Source organism: Cygnus olor, chromosome 4 (genome assembly GCF_009769625.2).
Source record: "Cygnus olor isolate bCygOlo1 chromosome 4, bCygOlo1.pri.v2, whole genome shotgun sequence".
In the NCBI taxonomy this organism is placed as follows: Eukaryota; Metazoa; Chordata; class Aves; order Anseriformes; family Anatidae; genus Cygnus; species Cygnus olor.
In genome coordinates this window covers 33,080,775-33,099,330 of record NC_049172.1, presented here as the reverse complement: position 1 = coordinate 33,099,330, position 18,556 = coordinate 33,080,775, and the positions used below count along the sequence as shown (strand labels likewise).

At 41.9% G+C, this 18,556-nt stretch overlaps 1 protein-coding gene across 1 annotated transcript in view; it reads right to left on the bottom strand.

The window, feature by feature from the left end:
• Positions 1–567: 567 nt before the first annotated feature.
• GATB (glutamyl-tRNA amidotransferase subunit B) overlaps positions 568–18,556 on the bottom strand; it is a 43,867-nt gene continuing 25,878 nt past the window's right edge. Inside the window, exons 9-13 of the mRNA XM_040556664.1 lie at positions 16,613–16,802; positions 9,726–9,859; positions 9,234–9,312; positions 3,631–3,765; positions 568–1,043 (exon numbers count right to left, since the gene is read on the bottom strand). Coding sequence (XP_040412598.1) covers positions 915–1,043; positions 3,631–3,765; positions 9,234–9,312; positions 9,726–9,859; positions 16,613–16,802 — 667 coding nt within the window. The 3' untranslated portion in view covers positions 568–914. The remainder of the gene's footprint in view (positions 1,044–3,630; positions 3,766–9,233; positions 9,313–9,725; positions 9,860–16,612; positions 16,803–18,556) is intronic.

The window sequence follows — 18,556 nt, the reverse complement described above, 5'->3', positions numbered from 1 at the left end:
GAGTTCTCTCAAGCAGAGAGAAAACCAAACCGGAGTGAATGGTCTCTCCCCTGAGCTGCTGCACAGAAGAAGAGTGATGCTTTTCCCCTGTTGGTTGTGTGGGGCTATAAGAAGCACAACTGCTACTCTGAACCTCACAGGCCCAAAAGGTAGGTGAGTCTCAGAAGGGCTCCGGTACACATCATTTATGAATTGTTCAGGGCTGCATAGCCAGAGGAGATGGTTGGGCACATACAAACAGGAGGCAACCAAAGAATCTGACACCAGTTCCTAGATACAGGCACTTGATAGCTGTTGGTGGCACGAGCCTCAGGCACTTCACTTAAGCAGCTAGTGACTGTCTTGTCCCGTATGTCAGAAATCAGGAAGAATGAGGACAATGGCACTTTTTTTTATGCCCCCTTCTGCTAGGCATGCAGGCACATGTGGCCATTCTTAATTAGTGCTAAGTGCTTTCATTGCATCTACTAGTGCGCTCCCACTAACTCACAATGGGTTATTAGTATGTCCCACCAGATTTATGCATTGAAGAGCTGTGAATTGCCCATCTCAAGAAGCTAGAAGAGCTCAGTTTACACTTGCTTTATTACAAAACTAATGAATACAACTTACGCTCTGTATACTCACAGACTTCTCTGGGAACTTGTTCCCACTGGCTGTGTGTAGTTTACATTTCTGAATGCCCCACCAAAGTGGAGGACATGTAAACAACTCCATCTTCTGTTGAGGTGGTCTTTCACTCATCTGCCTTTGGCTGACGCAGCTGGGGAAGGCAAGAAAGTAATGCTCCTTGCATTATAACTGATCTGGGGCATGTAATGCTGCCACACAAGGAGGCACCACAGTTCGTTAGCAGTGAACCACACAGGACGAAGCGTATCTTCTGTAGACAACTGTGCAGTTTTCCCTTGTGGCTACTCTGACAGCTTCTTCTCTAATATTTGCTTCACCAGAACAGGATTGGATCGGCCTTGGGTTGCTCTTTGAACCAGTCCAATTAACTTATTTACAACTTTTTGATTTCCTGCTTTTATCGCCATAACCTTTAAAAAGAACAGATAAACACCATTGTTACTGGAAAACAGCATCTTTTGCTCATTCACAGCCAAAGTATGAATATTTTTGTCCTCTAAGACAAAACCTAAAGGTTTGTCCTTTGTCCAGCATGGTTGAATACTATATTTTGGGGCTAAGTTGTTATTTATAAAAACTGCCTTCAACTTTGCAATAAGTTCCTGCTCTGCTCCCCTGAGAAAACAGCAAGTCTCTACAGCAGCAGGGCCTTACAACTAATAGAAAGATTTGTTCTTATTGAAAAAGCCAGAGAACATTTTTGGATTTAAACAAGGTCTGCAACTTGAACAGTGACTTCCTGAAAGACAGCAAGAAAAATGAGAGGGACTTCTTTTTGCTAATAGGCTCTATCTTATGTTTTCTTCAATATGCTGGTCAGGTATAATAAATAATTTGCATTGAATCACAATCTATTTGATACTTGTGAAGTCCTTCAAGAGCAGACTAAGGTGTTTTGGTAACAGCACATTATTTCCTTTAAGCGAGGAAATTTCCTTTGCAACAAAGCAAATATGGTCTCCTGTCAGAGGTGTTTTTTTGATGCACAATTACCTGCAAAACATCAAGGCCATGTTTAAAACCTAAGTAAAGAAACTGTGAAAGAAAAGCATTGAAAATTTTACTTTTGGGCATTTTTAAGCGATATGCTACTGCTGAACGACAAGCTTCTGGTCTTCATACTGTTTGAGTGGCAGGAAGACATTCCCTACATTGTCAGAATTACTGGGCAAAACACGATAGCTTCAATTAAACAGGATGCTGTATTTACAGACATTAAGGGAAGGATGGCTAACATATGAACCACCAACTGTGACAATGCTAAGCACAAATGCAAATATTGCTGCTCATTAGGGTATCTGAGTTATTGGCAGGCTGAAATTTTCTCTGTAACGTCACAGTATGGAAAGGCCTCATTACTCCTTACATGCTAGGAATTCCTTATACGGGGGAGAGTACGGTACAGCCTAGATGCTGCATTTTCATAAACTGCTTGGTGTTGGTTTGAACAACTTTGTCTGGGTTAGTTCTTTTTAAAGAAAGTTGCTATCAGAAAGCAAGGCATACTTTTTTCCCCTGGCAAGTACTCGGCTAACTATTTTGTCATGCAAGCTCTCACAGCAATTTGAAGTAGTGAATTACAGGGCTTCAGGGCAGCTTTTGCTGTAGTGAAAGATCACCTGGAAAAAGGAGGAAAGTGAGGCCATTCTACTGCATTTGGCTTGACTCAAACAGGGGAAAGCAGAGAAGAATTACATTCTCAGCCAAGGCATTATTATTGAAACGGGAGTATAGTTATGGACCTTCAGCTTCTGCACTTCCCAATCAGTTCTAATGTTCTTTCTATCCACACTTGTGCTTCTGTTCTAGTCAGAAAATACAGGAGCACTTTTATCAGGCTCTGCAAATAAGTCAGTCTGATGGAGGTCACGCTGACCTACTGCAAGCTCATTTTCTTTATCAAAAGCTCTTGCGGAGCTGTTAGCATCCCCCAATGAGATCTGGGGTGGGTGGTATTGTTCTCAAAAGATGTTAATGTCTTTTTTCCAAATGGCAAATGTATCTAGACAATGTTTATATTAGAAGCAAGCTATTCACTTCTGCTTTTACATTTTCACTCCACAGTAGATATAAGCACTTGTTTTCATTTTGTTTTTTTTATAAAGCAGATGTTAGACTGTCAGGATTCCTTCCCACTCCTCCCCTTCAAGATCAACAAGTATTTTTTTCCCCTTTTCCTGGCTCAGAGCTTGTTAGCCTGATGAGCCACGCAGGCTGCTGCACATCCTTTGATGGGGATGAGGAAGAGCTGAAACCCTGTCTTGAACACACTGCAGCATTTGTGCTGCTGCCACAGCCCAGGCGCAGGACAGCAGAGCTGACAGCAGCCCTGTTGCAGCACACACAGCCCCCTGAAGCCACCGGTGCTGCTGCCACATGGGTCCAGCTCCTCCCCACCCCGCAGACAGTACCAGGCAGGACAGCAAGAGAGACTTGCCCCTGGCACTGAGGGAAGGTGGGGACACAGAGAAGAGACAGACACAAGTGAAATTTTGGCCCTGCTAGTTCTGATGTAGCCTCTAATCCCATAACTAATATATGCCTTGCTGGTGGATAGTCTCAGTCTTCAGATTCAGAACAGTGTTGCACTGTTGCTCTAATATCTCAAGAAAAGACATAAAAATGAGAATTACATGGCCAAATGGCTAGGTCAGGTTAAGGCCAGTACGCTGCATAGGTGAAGGCAGAAGGAAAGCCCCGTAGCTTTGCTTTCTTGCATTAAATTTTTATGGTCTCGTAGAATGACTTAGCACATTAGCCAGACTGGTAATTTCTTCTGCTGATCATTTTGTGTAAGCTTCAATTTCCAAAGAAACACTGAGTAAAATAAGAAAGCAGAAGAAAAGCCATGATCATAGCTGTGCAGCAGCTTTAATGCTCCTATCCTGGCTCTAGAGCTCAAATACCAATTAAAAGAGAAAAGGCCATTTTAATCCCCTCCTTTTTAGTGCCACAGCCTAACACAGTGCCCGAGCTTTCCAGCATCACCATAATCACCTCCTTTTCGTGTTCATCAATCACTGCTTGGCAGATCTGTTCAAGCTCCTCTCGATCCTCTATCAGTTGAAGCTGCTTTTCTTTAACAATTTCAAGAGGCGTCTTTCCTTCTCCCTTCCACAGTTCCTCGAACACCTGAAAATCACAATGAGTGGCAAAGGTCAGTTTCTTTACGTATCAGCGGTATTTACATGCAGTATTTTAATTACAGAGCTAAGAAGTCAGATTTTAGTAGCAGCAAGAGCAGATTGGCTCAACATGAACAAGCCCAAGATTTAATCCTGGGTTGTGCTGAAAGAGCTCTTGTGCCTTCCCCCCCTTTTCGGCACCCTGAAATCAATCGAAGCCTTTTCACTTCCTGCACAGAGTGCAGGTTATGGTTGGGAAATGGTGCTCTGCAGCCTGCCGCAGCGCCAGGAGCTGCCCGCCAGCAGCAAGGATACTTGTTCCAAGGAGTTTGTCTGCTGCAGCCCATGTGTACCTTCTGTCCCTCCTTTCGGCTGGAGCACGTGCTGCTCACCGCTCTGAGCTCTGCTCCCTGCTGCGGGTGGGCCCAGCAGCAGCCACCGCCACCGCCACCGCGGCTGTTTCTCAGGCAGCACTCGCGCTCGTCTCACATTATGCACAAGAACTGCCTGAGAGCGGTAAGAAAATGCATTTCCATGAGCGATGTCTCTGCACAGGAGCTGACGATTAGCTGACTGTTGTACTGAGTCCAATCCCAGGTAACTCATCTCATTACCAGCCCTCATCAGCAAGCTGTAATGAGGATACGTATGACAAAGCAGAAGAGAAATGGTGCCAGGCCAATTCCGCGCAGCAGCTCCAGCCCACCTATGCATCACCTCCAAGCACAGGGATGCTGGGTGAACCTAAGCCTCTGGAATAATTACTTCTTAATGCTAGTGTGTTTTCCTATGCCGTAGCAGGGCTATTGCCCTGGAATAAACTTGAGAGAAGAGAACATTTATAAAAAAACAATTTCCTTGGGCAGTCATTTTCTGTATTCCCTTTGCTCTTATTTCAGAGCTGTGGGAGGAGGGAAAGAAAACCCTTATTAAAACAGCTGCTTGTGCTTCATCCTGCTCTGAAGATATAATTGTATGTTTGGGCCACTGCTGTGTACCAGTATGGAAATGGATGTCACGTCAAAATTTCAGCAGTAAATACTCAATGTAGGATGGAGAAGAGGCTGGGAAGGGGAAAGGAGAAGGGCCATTCAAACCGCGTGTTAAATAATTAGCAGGACAGCGAGACAACTTAGGAAAAATGGAATGTGCGGGACGGTACTTTAAGTACCCCAGCAATAGTCTTCAGCATGGAAGACTTTTCTGAAATGAAAGACCCTCAGTTAAACAATTTTGTAGCCACGACAGGTATGTAAGAACCATGTGCTGACACAATTCTTATAAATAGAGATTTGTTTGCCAGCTGTACCCCAAAGGTTTTGATGATATCTTATCACAGTGCTGGAGACCCCGAGAGAGGGCAGTGACACAAAGTGCCTTGTTTTTCCCCCCGTAAGAAGGTTAAAGGCAGATCACAATACTAAAGTTACCGATAAGCAGCCAGAGTTAGAACCACAATAAGTAAAGCTTTCAGCTGCTTACATCTGAAAAAAAAAATCAATGCAGTATATGATGTCTTCTGCAAGACCTTCCTTGCAGTACAATAGAGTGCAAATCATTGTGCCAGTGCTACCTGGAACACCCCTAGAAACAAATACACCCAACAGAGATTCAACCAGTCTGCAGCAGTTTGCATTATTTTCTTTTTGCTGCACTCCATGGCCTAATTCCACGGCAGCCTCCACCTGCTCCTTCCTTCCCTGAGGGCCTCCCGAGGCACTGGGCCGGTACACCGCCCCTCAAAAGGAGCTCTGTCCTCTTTGCACAGCACAGCCCATGGCAGAACACCCTGGAGAGCCCGAAGCACTGCACACATCAGAGGCTGGACAGTAAATAAGCCCCATCACCATCCTGGAAAGAGGCAGATGTGATTTTTAGGATTGGTATGTATGCAAGCAGGATGTTATGGGCTGCAGGAGGAAAAAATCTGCAACAAACAAAATCTAAGCAGCCAAGCATGGCAGAGTTACCCAGGAGCAACTCATACATCAGGCTGCCTTAGATCAGGGGGCAGGACAGCTTGACAGTCACGGACACAGCTCTGCTTCCCCGCTAGTCCTCTGCCAAACATCTCCTGGCGCTGAGAAAAGCTTGCCCGTTAGAAACCTTCAAGGCACCAGATTTTCCCTGTGGCATCTGCATCACGTGTACTTTTCAATTTGGTAACAAGCATATCCACTCAGCTACTGGGGCAATAATGTTATCAAGGCCCCTGCTTGTTCACAGGTATGAAGGAAAGCAGAAAGATGTGGCCAAGCCCTGTCAAAGACTCACTTTAAAAAATGTGCTTCTCTACTCGGCAAAGAGTACACATCTAAAGAAAGCGGTTTAAAAAATGATTTCAACTCATTTACACAAACTGTCTGCACCAGAACAGTGGGATCAAATTATGAGGTCTCCAGAGCCAAAACGAGAATCTCAGGCCCCATTTCCATTACTGAAATCTCAGTAGTTTCTACTATTGATTCTTGCCTGAGCGTGATTAGATTTTAATGATGTTCTGCTCTCTCTACCTACACAGGCATAGCAGCAAACCATTGGTCAAGATGAATTAATCAGGACTCACACGTCTGGCTGCCACGGGCATCATATCAAACATTTTGCAACTGGTGAACATGCCAGCTGACTGCTGCGCCTGAGAACGGCTCCAACTGGAAACCCTATCTGCAGTGATTTGCTGCCAAAGGTGGGAGGGAAGCAGCAGGCAGCACCACTCGAGCCTGTTCTGTGGGCATCTCTCCTTGCCACTGATGGAAAGCCTTGATGCCTGGCAGTTGTCCCTCAGCCTCCGACAAAAGTGAGGGGCAGGCTGGGTCCAGTGCTCCAGATGGCGCAGCCATAATTGTCAAAGCAGATGGTTCTGTTTAGGTTTGTGTACTGTGCTCATTTTCCTGCTATCTACTTTAAAGGAGGGGTGCCAAGTGGGTGTGTTGAAGTTATTCCTGTGTGGGTGACATATGCAACTGCATAAGCAAACAAGACCTGGGGGCCGCTCTGCTCCGTGCCCTGCTCCAGATCCCTGAAGAACAGGCAACGAGGGGCTCCACGCTGAGCTGCTCCAGCAGGGCTCTCAGCAGCCAGGGCCACTTTGCGCTTTCTTGGCCCGGGACCCGTCCTCCTCCAAGGCCGTAACTCACAAGCAGGCCCTGATGCCACAGATGTACACCCTGCCAGCCCCACAAGTGAGGACTGAGGCCCCACTGAGGCGTACTGCCCAGCAGAGCGGTTTCAGCCCTGGGGAAGTTGCACCGGGACATCCCACCGTGGACTTCAAAGTGGTGCCTCAAGGCTCGCCAGGCCCAGGCCACGCTCGCCCCACAGCCCTGCGGCATGGGAAGCTGCTCCCCTGCGCACAGGCATGCCAGTCTGAAACTGCTTCGGAGACCTCTGGGCAGGATGCTATATTTGATGGCAAGTTGGGCGTGAGCTCCGTAATTACCTAAGTGTTAATTATGCAAGCACACAGTGCCCTTTCCTTGGCATATGCATCCTACCATACAATGTTCTGTGTCTATAATCAGCACTCACGGCTTTTATCTGTCTGTGTTTCTAATGCCTTACACAGCAGAGACCAAACGCAAACCTCTTAAAAAATTAAAACTTTTAACGGCTTCCTGCTGTGAGCCGTGTATATGGATACATGTCTGTGTGCTCACCCCATCAAACCCTTCTATCATTTCTAGTTGGATCTGTCTCTACCGCTGCAACTCGTTCTCCCCCACCCCAAGTGCTGCAATTCATCTGCTGTTGTGTATATATAGCCCTTTCTGCCCTCGGGCCATCCAGTATCTCTGCCTACTGCTGAGAATTGTTATAAACATTTGTTATTCTTCTGACATCCAGGCAACCAAAATACTTTTCTAAATGCGGCAAGGTTCCTGCAGTTTGATAGCATCACTCAGTGATGGCAAACAGTACTGTTATTTCTCTGTGTCCAATTTCAGAACAGAGAGGACAACACGCACACTACAAGGAGTTTGTAATTAAACAAGAAAGGCATCTCTGAAATTCTTGACATTTCATAACCTGTCAGAAGTGCTGGCATACAGATATATCACAAGGAAAAACTTTCAGTAGAAGAGCATTAGTACCCTGTTTCTACCTCCACAAGGAAGGTGGGAATTAAGAACGAAGTTCTGAAGCTCCTCTCTCAGACACAGAGACCAAGCTGATGGGTGTCCCATTACCCCACAGGCACACAACCACCCTGCATCCCAATGCATTTCCTGTTAATATTTTATGTTCTTTTTGAAGCTTTTACTTTTGCAATCTAAAATTTCCAAAAGCACATGCCTGAAGTCAGGCACTTAGATCTTGTATTTATGGTGCTTATAATAAGCAGCTGGCTATTCCGAGGAGCAGACCAACCACAAGCCCAGCTTAATTAAGAAGCACAAGAAACCCCCCAAAACCAGGAGGTTTAAGTGTCTCCAAGTAGGGTAAAGAGCCACATTTGCAACTGTTACTCTTGGTTTATAATCATGCAAAAGGTGAACTGCTCCCTGTACTGTTCCAAAGTTGTTCTTGGACTCAATCGATTTGTACTAAAAAGGTGGAAGCCAGCCCTGTGTATTTCAGAGTGTTATACACTTGAAAGCACACAAGGCAAACTAAATATCTTCATTAACAATTTTGCTGATGACCACCTGAGAAGAAACAGCCACCTAATGTATTTATGTAAAGGCCAATCACTAATTGAAAGAACAGTGCATTCCACAAAGAACGTGAGATGAATGGCAGTTATTCCTTTTCACAAAAAAAATCCAAATTTTGTCTATATACACACAGACATCACAGTACCCATCATAAACAGTTCATAACTTCAGAGATGAATGTGCCAAGTGCTGATTTTTCTGACTGTCCTGACAGGGGGAAAGCTGGCTTTACAGACAGTTCTTGCTTGAGACACCAATAACAAAGAAGCTGGGATAAAAGAAAGGCCAGGTGTCTCCATGTTTGACTCACAGAGTGTGCCAGATCAGACTTATTTTTGTGACTACAATCAGGTAATTATATCCATTTCCATATGCTAATACTTGGGAATATAGACCCTAGTATCCCTTAGCACACAGTAGCTGATACTCTCAGCTTAACTGCAAGTCAGGGATTAGTTCCCACTGACCTTTTGCTCAGGTCTGACTCAAACTACCAAACTGAGATCTAGTGCCTGGTCTGTTCAGAAGCAGAACTTAATTAATTGACTGCAGTTCACATGGTGAAAATGTACTGTTTGGTTTGTGCTCCCTTCTAACGCTGAATATGCAAATATATCTGTAAGATTATATACACAAGGCATTTTCATCTGTTATATGTATACAGTATAGATGCAAGATTTATCCTTCATCAACACTCTGAATAATTTCCTTTTAAAGCAACCGATGTACTGGTACACACTGAATATAAAATAGCTATGCAAATGGACTAAGTGCCCACAGATTCAAAATAAAATTACAGTAAAATCAAAAAGGTACTCACCTGCTTTGCTGCTGAAGCAGAAATTTCTTTTTTTTCTAGAAGATTCAGAAGGTCAGCTAGGAGAACAGAACTGATTGGGCTATGGAAAAAAGGGGCAAGAGTTACCTCAGAGAAAAGGATACGTAATGTATCTAGGCTACTGTTGCTTGCCTAAACATCACACCATTTAGCATGACAAGCTAGTATTTTTCTCCATGATATACTATACTCAGCTTTGGTATTGATTGCCTGATTATGCCCTAACATTGTCACATTCCAGAGAAGGAAGGCACTGATTACTACTCTTAACTACATAGTCCTCTTTTCTGGAAGGCATTCGGTTAGCTTCATTCATCATGACAGTGTCAAGGCCTAAGTAGCACTGCCTAGGATAACAAACTTCACAGATAATAACTAAAGCAGAAGTGAGCAACGGAGTGACACAATACTATTCTTGGTACATGAGAAAAGGAGCAATTTTGTTTCACCATTGTAGTAATTGAGAAGCCTGACCTTTCCTTTACTGTACAGGAATGTTGTTTTAAGTAACTCAGCAGGTCATTTAAAATCCAGCCGATGACTTTCTTTGGCTTCATCTGGGTCTGTTTTACCACATTTTCAAAGAATTCTGTTAATCCGTCTTCATTCTGTTAAAAGAAGAATTAAATGCATCAAAGAGATACTGAAGTGCAAACATGATTAGTTACACAATTATATTCAGAGTATAAATACTCAATCCTAAAGTAAATTGGTTATGTGAATTCATTTCAAAGCCACAAGACTTTTGAGTAATTTTATTAACATAACAGTAAGCAAACTATGTTGTCTAGAATGCATACACATAGGTCGTATGTCAGCCTGTCTGTTTTAATATAACTTCCAAGAAATGAGTGATCTCTTTTCTCTGAAATCCTCCCTAAAATTATCATTTGGAGAGAACCTTTCTCATCTCCTTTGTTTTAAATACATACGATGCCAGAAATTATACTGCTCAATATAATGCTCCACATGCTGTCATGCTATCTGTTACCAAGAAGACTTTGCCTGAAACTGTCTACAGATACTTCACTTTCGATCTTGCAATCACTTCTTTTTATTTTGGATCGATGGAATAAGATTGGTTTGTTTTCACCCTTGAATGATATGGAAAGGTCATACTGTAAGGAGTGGGGTTTTATTTTTCTAGTTTCTAGCTTTCACAGAAGCTATGTAAGGCTTCACACAGCACCCTAAATGCTCAGAAGGTATGACAGTAAGGGATTCAGTTTATAGTATAAGTGAAATCTGAGACTGTTTTTAGAAGAACAGACACTGCACAGTCTGTTGAATGCTGTGCTGTTTGACATCAAGGCAGCGATGGATCTTTAACTAGAGCACAGAACTTATTAGGTCTACTGAAGGCTTGTAGTGCTCCTTTTCAAGGAGGAATCCAAATCCAGCGTGCTACTGGACTTCTGCAGTGTTTGCCATAACTGCACAGGAGGACATGTCAGCTCTCAGAAGTTGTCAGAGGTAACAGTTTAGAGGCAGCCACTGAGTTATTCTCAGTATACTGTCATCACAGCAAAAACATTTTCCAAGCACGTAGTGATTGCAGACAGATCTCTGTGAACACTTCTGAGCAAAAAGAGTCCAGGTACATGCTAAACCAAAGCCTGACTTTTCCACCCAAACTCACCCCTGTCAAAACAGTCTCTTTTGCCCTTGTTTTTATAAACAATTTATCACCACAGCAATACAAAAATTTGGACTTTCCACCTTGAACATTTCAGAACGTAAACTTCTACCATCTCTGGATACCACATTCTTTAGTAATGATGCATGGCTTTTAAGGAGGCTGCAATCTACCGCTCTCTATTCAGTAAAAAAGATTAAAACCTACTTAGAGTAATGGATTGAAGTGCTGTAAAACTGGTGTGACAAAAATCAGACCCTTCCGCTTTACCTTGAGACCATGAGCAAAGAAAGAATCGAAGTTCTCAGCCTCAGTAAGTCACTGAGGACTTCTGTGGAGTAGATCCGGTAACTCCCAATACTTATCTAATACACACACACACACAAACTTCCTTTCTTGACCTATGGTCTTACAAATTTAACTAGCAGTTACTTAGCAATAAATAATGTAAAATCTAAGGTTAAATATATTAGAACAAATTTTGCTTAAAGACAAAAAAAATACTTAAAAAAAACACCAAAAAACCTCAAACATCAGAGGAGTGATGTAATTATCAAAGTCTAGTAAACGATTAAAAACTAGGCATGTATGAAGTGGAATTACTAAAATGATAAACTACTAAATATTGTACTCTTTCTAATTCACCCCAGGATTCATTAGCACAAACAAACACCTATTATTTAAATGGCAGACTGCGTTCCACAGAAGCACCTGTCCAATTTAGGTAGGAAGAAGTGAGTATGTATAAATGCTGTTTTTGTCATTTTTTATACATGTGCTGCAGAAGGTTTTACAAACACTCCAGGCAGAGTAGTCTAGCTACAACATTATGCACACAAAAACAATGTCTGCAGACGCCACATGTCTCAATGAAGGCTACACAGCTCAGATGCAGCATGTCCAACACTTTTATCACGTATATGATGGAAAGCATATATCTAGCAGTGGGCATATTCAGATTTCTGGATATCAACAGCCTGGCTGGAGTTACAGCTCTGATGCTGCTGCCAGACCTTTGAAAATCAAGGACAAACATACCCAGCCTTCAAATTTTAATCAGATGATTTCCAAGCAGTAAGAGGAGAAAAGCCCAGGAATACTCAGAGAGATAGACTTACACATGCTACCAGGCACTGAACCCTATACCTGCCTGCTACTTGTGCAAATAGAACTGGATATACTCCCCCAAATTCCTTGGCCCTTCTTTATTTTTTTAAAGTGACTATGATTTTCTGTAGCCAAAAAGAAGGAAAACCCCGCAATGCCAGATTGAAATGAACAAGGCAGAATGTCAAAATGTCAAAATGACAGGTAGAAATGAAATGTTTTCCTTATTTTCTTGCCATATAAAGAAGGAATAGCTTGATTAGCTTTAATTTCTAGATACCATAATACTTGAACTTGACTTTAATTTGTTGTGCATTTTGGTCAACTTTTGTCATGCTAAACTAACTCCAACTACCAAATTCATTTTGATGTCTTTCCCTCAGAAGATGTAGTTAATCTTAGGGAAGGGCAGCTCTGATACATTGAGCTCTACTATCCATCATTTCACTTCCAAAACAAACAAAAAAACTTCATTGAAATCTTAACTTAGCTCCTTCCCTAATAATTTGTCATCACAATTTTCTGTTTGCTGTCTGCACATACTAGGTCTTTCTGCTTCTATATTTCTACACTGTGGCTTAAAACATCATAAAGAGTTAACGTACACACACACACACACAGACGTGTCCCTTGCGATAGATCTGAGCTGAAAACCACTGCAAGCTCTAATGTTCTGGTTCACAGGAATGCTGTCTCACTTAATTCTGAGTAACATATTTTATTCTTCTTAGAAGGAAAACCAGAATTCTGGAATTGCAGCACCATGCTTGTGATTGAGGCCCACTTGGGTGCTCCCATTATGCACAAAATATGTTGTAACTTATTCACCAGAATCTCACTGGCATGAAGTATGAAACTCAACCAGATGCAAATTTATTTCTGAAATATGGTTTAACACCATTGTTTAATAGTACATGTCAAAATCTAGTGGTGGAGTAATTCCACATGCTTTTAAAACAAGTTTAAAACAATACCCTATTTTACAGAATGCCATGGGTGTCATCTGCAGAGACATTGGCTCTGTAATGCAAACTTGTGCTTTTAAAGACCAATAATGTTCCTGAAGAACCGAAGGAGAAAACTACATCAGTGTTCACGCATGTCATTTTCTGCTTTCTTCTTCCCATTTTCACCATCACAGCGCCCACAATAACCAACTATGAGGTAACAACTGCCGCAAAAATGTGCAAGACTGTCAGGGGGGAAAAAGCAGGAAATGTACTCCATTAAAGCGGCAAGAAGAGCAGTCAAAGAAAGACAGTTCAAACTTTTTTATGGCTTCTTACAAAATGCTTTAAATTCTAAAAAGAAGCATAAATTCACCTGCACACCAAAGTGTATGAGGGTGGCATGCTGTAAACAAAATTGTCAAGAACTACTTCTTCAGCATCCCATTTTGACCGTTTAATGGATTCACAAATGTAATTGTTCCAGCAAACGAATGACCCCGAGCCCAAGTGGAACTGCCGCTTTTATCTGAGTAAGCAGAGGAACAGTAAATGTATACAAAGACTTCAAATTCAGATGAGAAAGGAAGTGATCAGACTTTTTTTTTTCTAATGCTGTACTGTGACAGCCAATCTATTTTTTGGTTGGACTTCAGCATGATTTTTGAAAACAAAGCATCACATTAATATCTATGCCAATGCATCTTATTTTTTGCCCCAACAGGAAGCAAGACAAAAATATTATACTACCATAACTGGCCAAGTTCTCAGAGATCCTTCTTGACAGAAGAACAGTATTTAACAGTCTAACTGTTTACACAGCAAAGTAGGAACTGCATGCAGAAATTGAGTACCCAAACACCACTCAGTCTACCCAGCCCAAAAAATTGTATGTTTACAAATAAGAAGGATTTTGCATAAAGAAAATCAAACTTCATTTATTTTTGTCATTTGTACAAAACCATGAAAAATCTAGCAGTTTACACTTAGGAAATCTCAGGCAAAGATATTAATAGCCAAAGCTCTCCTTCCATTTCAGTTCATCTTGCAATTAGGCAACGCTGGAGTCTTACATTCTCAATACTGCAGTGCATACAGGCAGTTATCATACATGAGAATAAAGCTCATGAAGTGAGCTCACAAACTAACTTGCATTCTGAGGTACAGTATTGTTTTATTATAACTTTTTTTTGTGTGTGTGTTTTCTCTAACAAGTTGGCGCAGAACAGAGATTTTGCATTTTAGAGTCATCCCTCTACCACTGCCATTTACTTAATGAGCACTCCTGGGCGCTCTAACCTGAAAGAATGCTCATTAGATTTGTGCATCTGGCCCTATCAGCAATCTTCTGTAAATTCTGATGTAAGCTTAATACAGCAATGGACATACCATTTTCAGATGAATTAAGGTTAACTAGTCTCCCAGTGAACAGGCAAGCAACTTTTATGGAGAGTATACATGCTGACATTCTAATGCACAATAAAAGAAGACCCACAATGAAGAATGTGTTCACTTCATGCATTCAAATGGATGCATTATCTTATTACAAGCTGTATCCCGAATTTCAGCTTGGAGCTCATTAATTATCTTACAGGCTGCAAAAAGGAAAAAGCTAAGAGAGAAAAAGCAAAAGCAATAGTGGATTTCAGAGAATGGCTGGAAAGAAAGGGGAGCTGGTCAGGCAAATCCATAGGGCTAGTTGCTAGAGATGACAGAAACCACACAGCAGAGGCCATCAGTACTAGCAAGATCGAAGAAGAAGGTTGATGCCAAGTGAAAGGAGTGGGTGTACTGAGTCCGGCTGGGATGAAGTTAATTTTCTTCATAGCAGGCCATAGGGTGCTGTGTTCTGGATTTGTGACTACAACAGTGCTGGTAACGCACCGGTGTTTTGGCTATTGCTGAGTAATACTTGCACAGCATAAAGGCTTTCTCTTTTCCTGCTCTACCCCTGCAGTGAGCAGGCTAGGGGTGGGCAAGAAGAACAGCAAACCTAAATTGACCAAAGGGATATTACCTGCCATATAACGTCATGCTCAGCAAGAAAAACTGAGGGTAGAGGGTTTTGGGGGAGGTACTCAGAGACTGGATGGGCATCAGACTACTTGTGGGAGGTGATGAGTGATTGCTATTGCATTACTTTTGTTTTTTCCTTCCTCCTTCTTTCACTTCTTTAAGTGTTACTTCTATCTCCACCCATAAGTTATTTTGCTTTTGCTCTTCTTACTCTCTCCCCCATGCCACTGGTTGGGGGAATGAGCCAGCAGCTGTGTGGTGCTTAGCAGCTGATCAAGGTCAACCCACCACAATGAGGGAGAAGAAGAAAAAACAACAGAAAAAAGGGCGTGCAGAGACCTATTTGCTCTTCTGAGCTCCTTTTATTTTAATGTGCAAGACAAAATGCACACTTGGACAGGAATACTGCCTGCTAAATCACATTGTGCAATTTACACAATGAGACAGAAAGGTAAGATACTACAGATGCTTCTCAGACACTGCAGCCTCATCACTTCGATGAGACTTGCAACACATCTGCTTACCAAACAGTAGCCCACTAAAATGGTGCACCAGCACAAAAGCAGATTTCCTAACATCCTTCTTCAGAAGAAGGAACCATGTTTTCTGTAGAAACAGATTCTATAAAAGTGTATTAAAATATACACAGTATACACAGCACAAGTGTATTAAAGACACACGAAGAAGGGGTATTAGGTAGTTATGTGCACTGCTCTCTCTGCATTTACAGCCAAAGGAAAGGAACTCCTCCAGAGGACAATTTAAAGTACTTACGGTTATACTCTGAATCTTACCATGAAGTTGTTTTCCTTCTGTCTCCACTAATCACAGAGGTAACCAAAGCAGAACACTGTCCTAGCTTAGCTGGCTATGTGAAACGTCTAAGCTTGGGTGGCTATCCTAACCCCCCACAGAGTTTTCACTGCCAAAACAAGATGATGCAATTTTTATTTAAGAAGCCTGAAGTCCTTTAGATTAATTTTGGAAGTTATGAGATTTTGCTGTCATTTCCTTATTTACATCCACATTTGTCACATCCTTTTCTTTCACATCCCCTCTTCTCAACCTGTCCCTGGTAAACTGCATTGTGAGGTCAACGTTCATGCTGTAAAGCCTTTTTGTTTATTTACCTAAGAATAAGTCAATTTTTTTTTCTAAAGAGTATGGAAACCAGATCAACTGGGGCACATGAAGCTGAAAGATTTAAACTATAGGTTTTCCTTCTGCAGTCAGGAAAGCATATCTATTAATTTGTTAAATACTGCCAATGTGCCCAGCCTCATACCAGACCCAAAGACAAGAAGAACATGCAATTGCAGACAAGGATTTATCAGCAGGAAGTTGTACATTTGTGGCAGTAAGTCACTAGTTTGTCCATGTGTAGACAGACAAGATCAATATTAAATAATAGTTATTTGACTGCACCTTGCATGAGAAATGCTTTTTCTAGGAGCACTGTGCAAGGTTTCTTTTTCTCCTACTATTCTATTCATGTGGCTCCAAGGTACAAAGTAGGCAATGAACTGGACATATTTCCAACCAAAAAAATCCATAAGAACTGATAGCTGGTTATTAATGACATTTGTAAATGTTTTTAAAAACAATGGAGCTTTGAAGTCGCCAGGTTTATTTTAGCACTTGATCAATAGACCTACCACTAAGGTGAAGCTGTGTTCAGGAAGAATCCCATACAGCTCAACAAGCTTTGCTCTCTTCGCACTGGGGAGGTCAGGAAGTCTCTCATGAATCCAATCAATATTTACCACTTGCTGATGGTTCACATTAGCTGGCAGAGATTTAGTATCATATAGAATCAATGGAGGAAGATTTGGCTCTGGCATGAACCTAGAGAAAATGAAGAAAAACTTCCTTAGAATTATTTTCAGTCCAAAAGCTAAGCAACAAGATAAAAAAATATGACAAGTTTAAGCTTACCTGGAAATTGTACTACTATTTTAACAAAATAAAACATTAAAAAATAATTACTTGGTATATCACTGGTAAGTACTAAGCGATCAGTCCCTGAACTGCTGCAAAGTCCCTATTCTCTGTAAGTATTTGCCACTGATTGTCAAAGTCAATGTTAAAAAAGGAGTAATTAAAACACTTCTGCACCCAAAATAATATTATTAGTAACAATGACAATGATAGCTATGGAAACAACCTATTCAACCTTTTGGCATCAAGCATGAACTGTAGATCTGGGCAAAAAGACTGCAGTGAACTGGCAGGAAGAAACCCAGATTGAGAGCCAACTGCCAGGAGTGATCTGGGCAGGCTGCAACCTTTTCCATACTAACTTCAAAAATCTAGATGAAATCCCATGCTGTGCTAAAAGCAAAGTCACTGTGTTCAGCAGGGTGCCACCACAGAACAAAAGGCTCCCTTAAAGAGAAGGCCATTTCAAACCACTGGAATAACTGCAATTGAAGCATAAACTTCATTACTAGATGATCAAATGAGGGGTTCAAAAATTTCAGAATAAAGGACATTGGACAACCTCTATAATTTTTATTTCAAATCTGCCTAACCATAGATCTCACATCTGATGCATATTTGCAAGAAGTAAATTATAAAAATCTGAGAAAACACAGTTTAATATTGATCATAATCTTAGCACTAGTAGTATTCTCTCTGGTCTTTATTTGAAGTATATTGGACTCACCAGTTTTGCCAAGGTTTACATGAACTTTCTTTTGCATTTGTTCTTATTCTTGTTAAATTAGTTGTGTTCTTATTCTTGTTAAATAAGCCAGCCCCTACCACATTAAGGAATTCTTAAATGATCACTGCCATTTCTGCTGCATTTCTACAAATGCTAATTGGAAAAGCAGATTTAATTTAAAGTTTGTGGGATGTTTTCAAAATCCTTGCTGTGCTTCAATAAGAATTTATGTAGGTGTAACAGGAATACAGATAGGGCAGAGCTAAGAGGCTCTGAAAATTCTCCTGCAGAACTACGATTCTCCAGCCGAGAAGTGAACTCTGGCAGTAACAGGAAGACTGTCCTAGGATGCAAAGCCAGGGAACTCCTGGGTGGATCAGCATTAAGAAGACCCTATCCAGGGGAGGATGCAGGCAGGCACAGAAGAGGAGAAGAGGAGCCCAAAGCCCTCAGTAATCACTGAGCTACATAACCAGCAGCATTGTCGGATGATCTCATCCGGACACTACTGTGATTACCTCCTGTGCTAGGGCACTCAGAGGTTATGCTGCTGCTTCGCAGTGCTGCCCCAGCTCCCAGCAGCACTGCTTCCTGCCAGTAGTCATGCCTTAGCCCCTCACCCTCCAGCTCCATCCTTCTCAGCTGGCTGTTTATGGCTTGACTGTGCTGCACTGACTTTGCCGAGAGTAGATGAAAGAGTGCTCACATGAATCATGCTAGCAATCAAACTGTGATGGCTATCATCTCACACCGGCGGAAAGCAAGAAGTACTTAGCAGGGTAACAACCTCAACAGATCTACGCAAATCTTAAGGTAGAAACCTGCCTATGTACGCTGACACCCTTCAGCAGTAGTTAGGATTTTCAAACAGTGTCTTAAACATAATTTAAGTGTGAAGAGGCAGGGCCTGCTATCTGAAAATCATTTCCCTCAG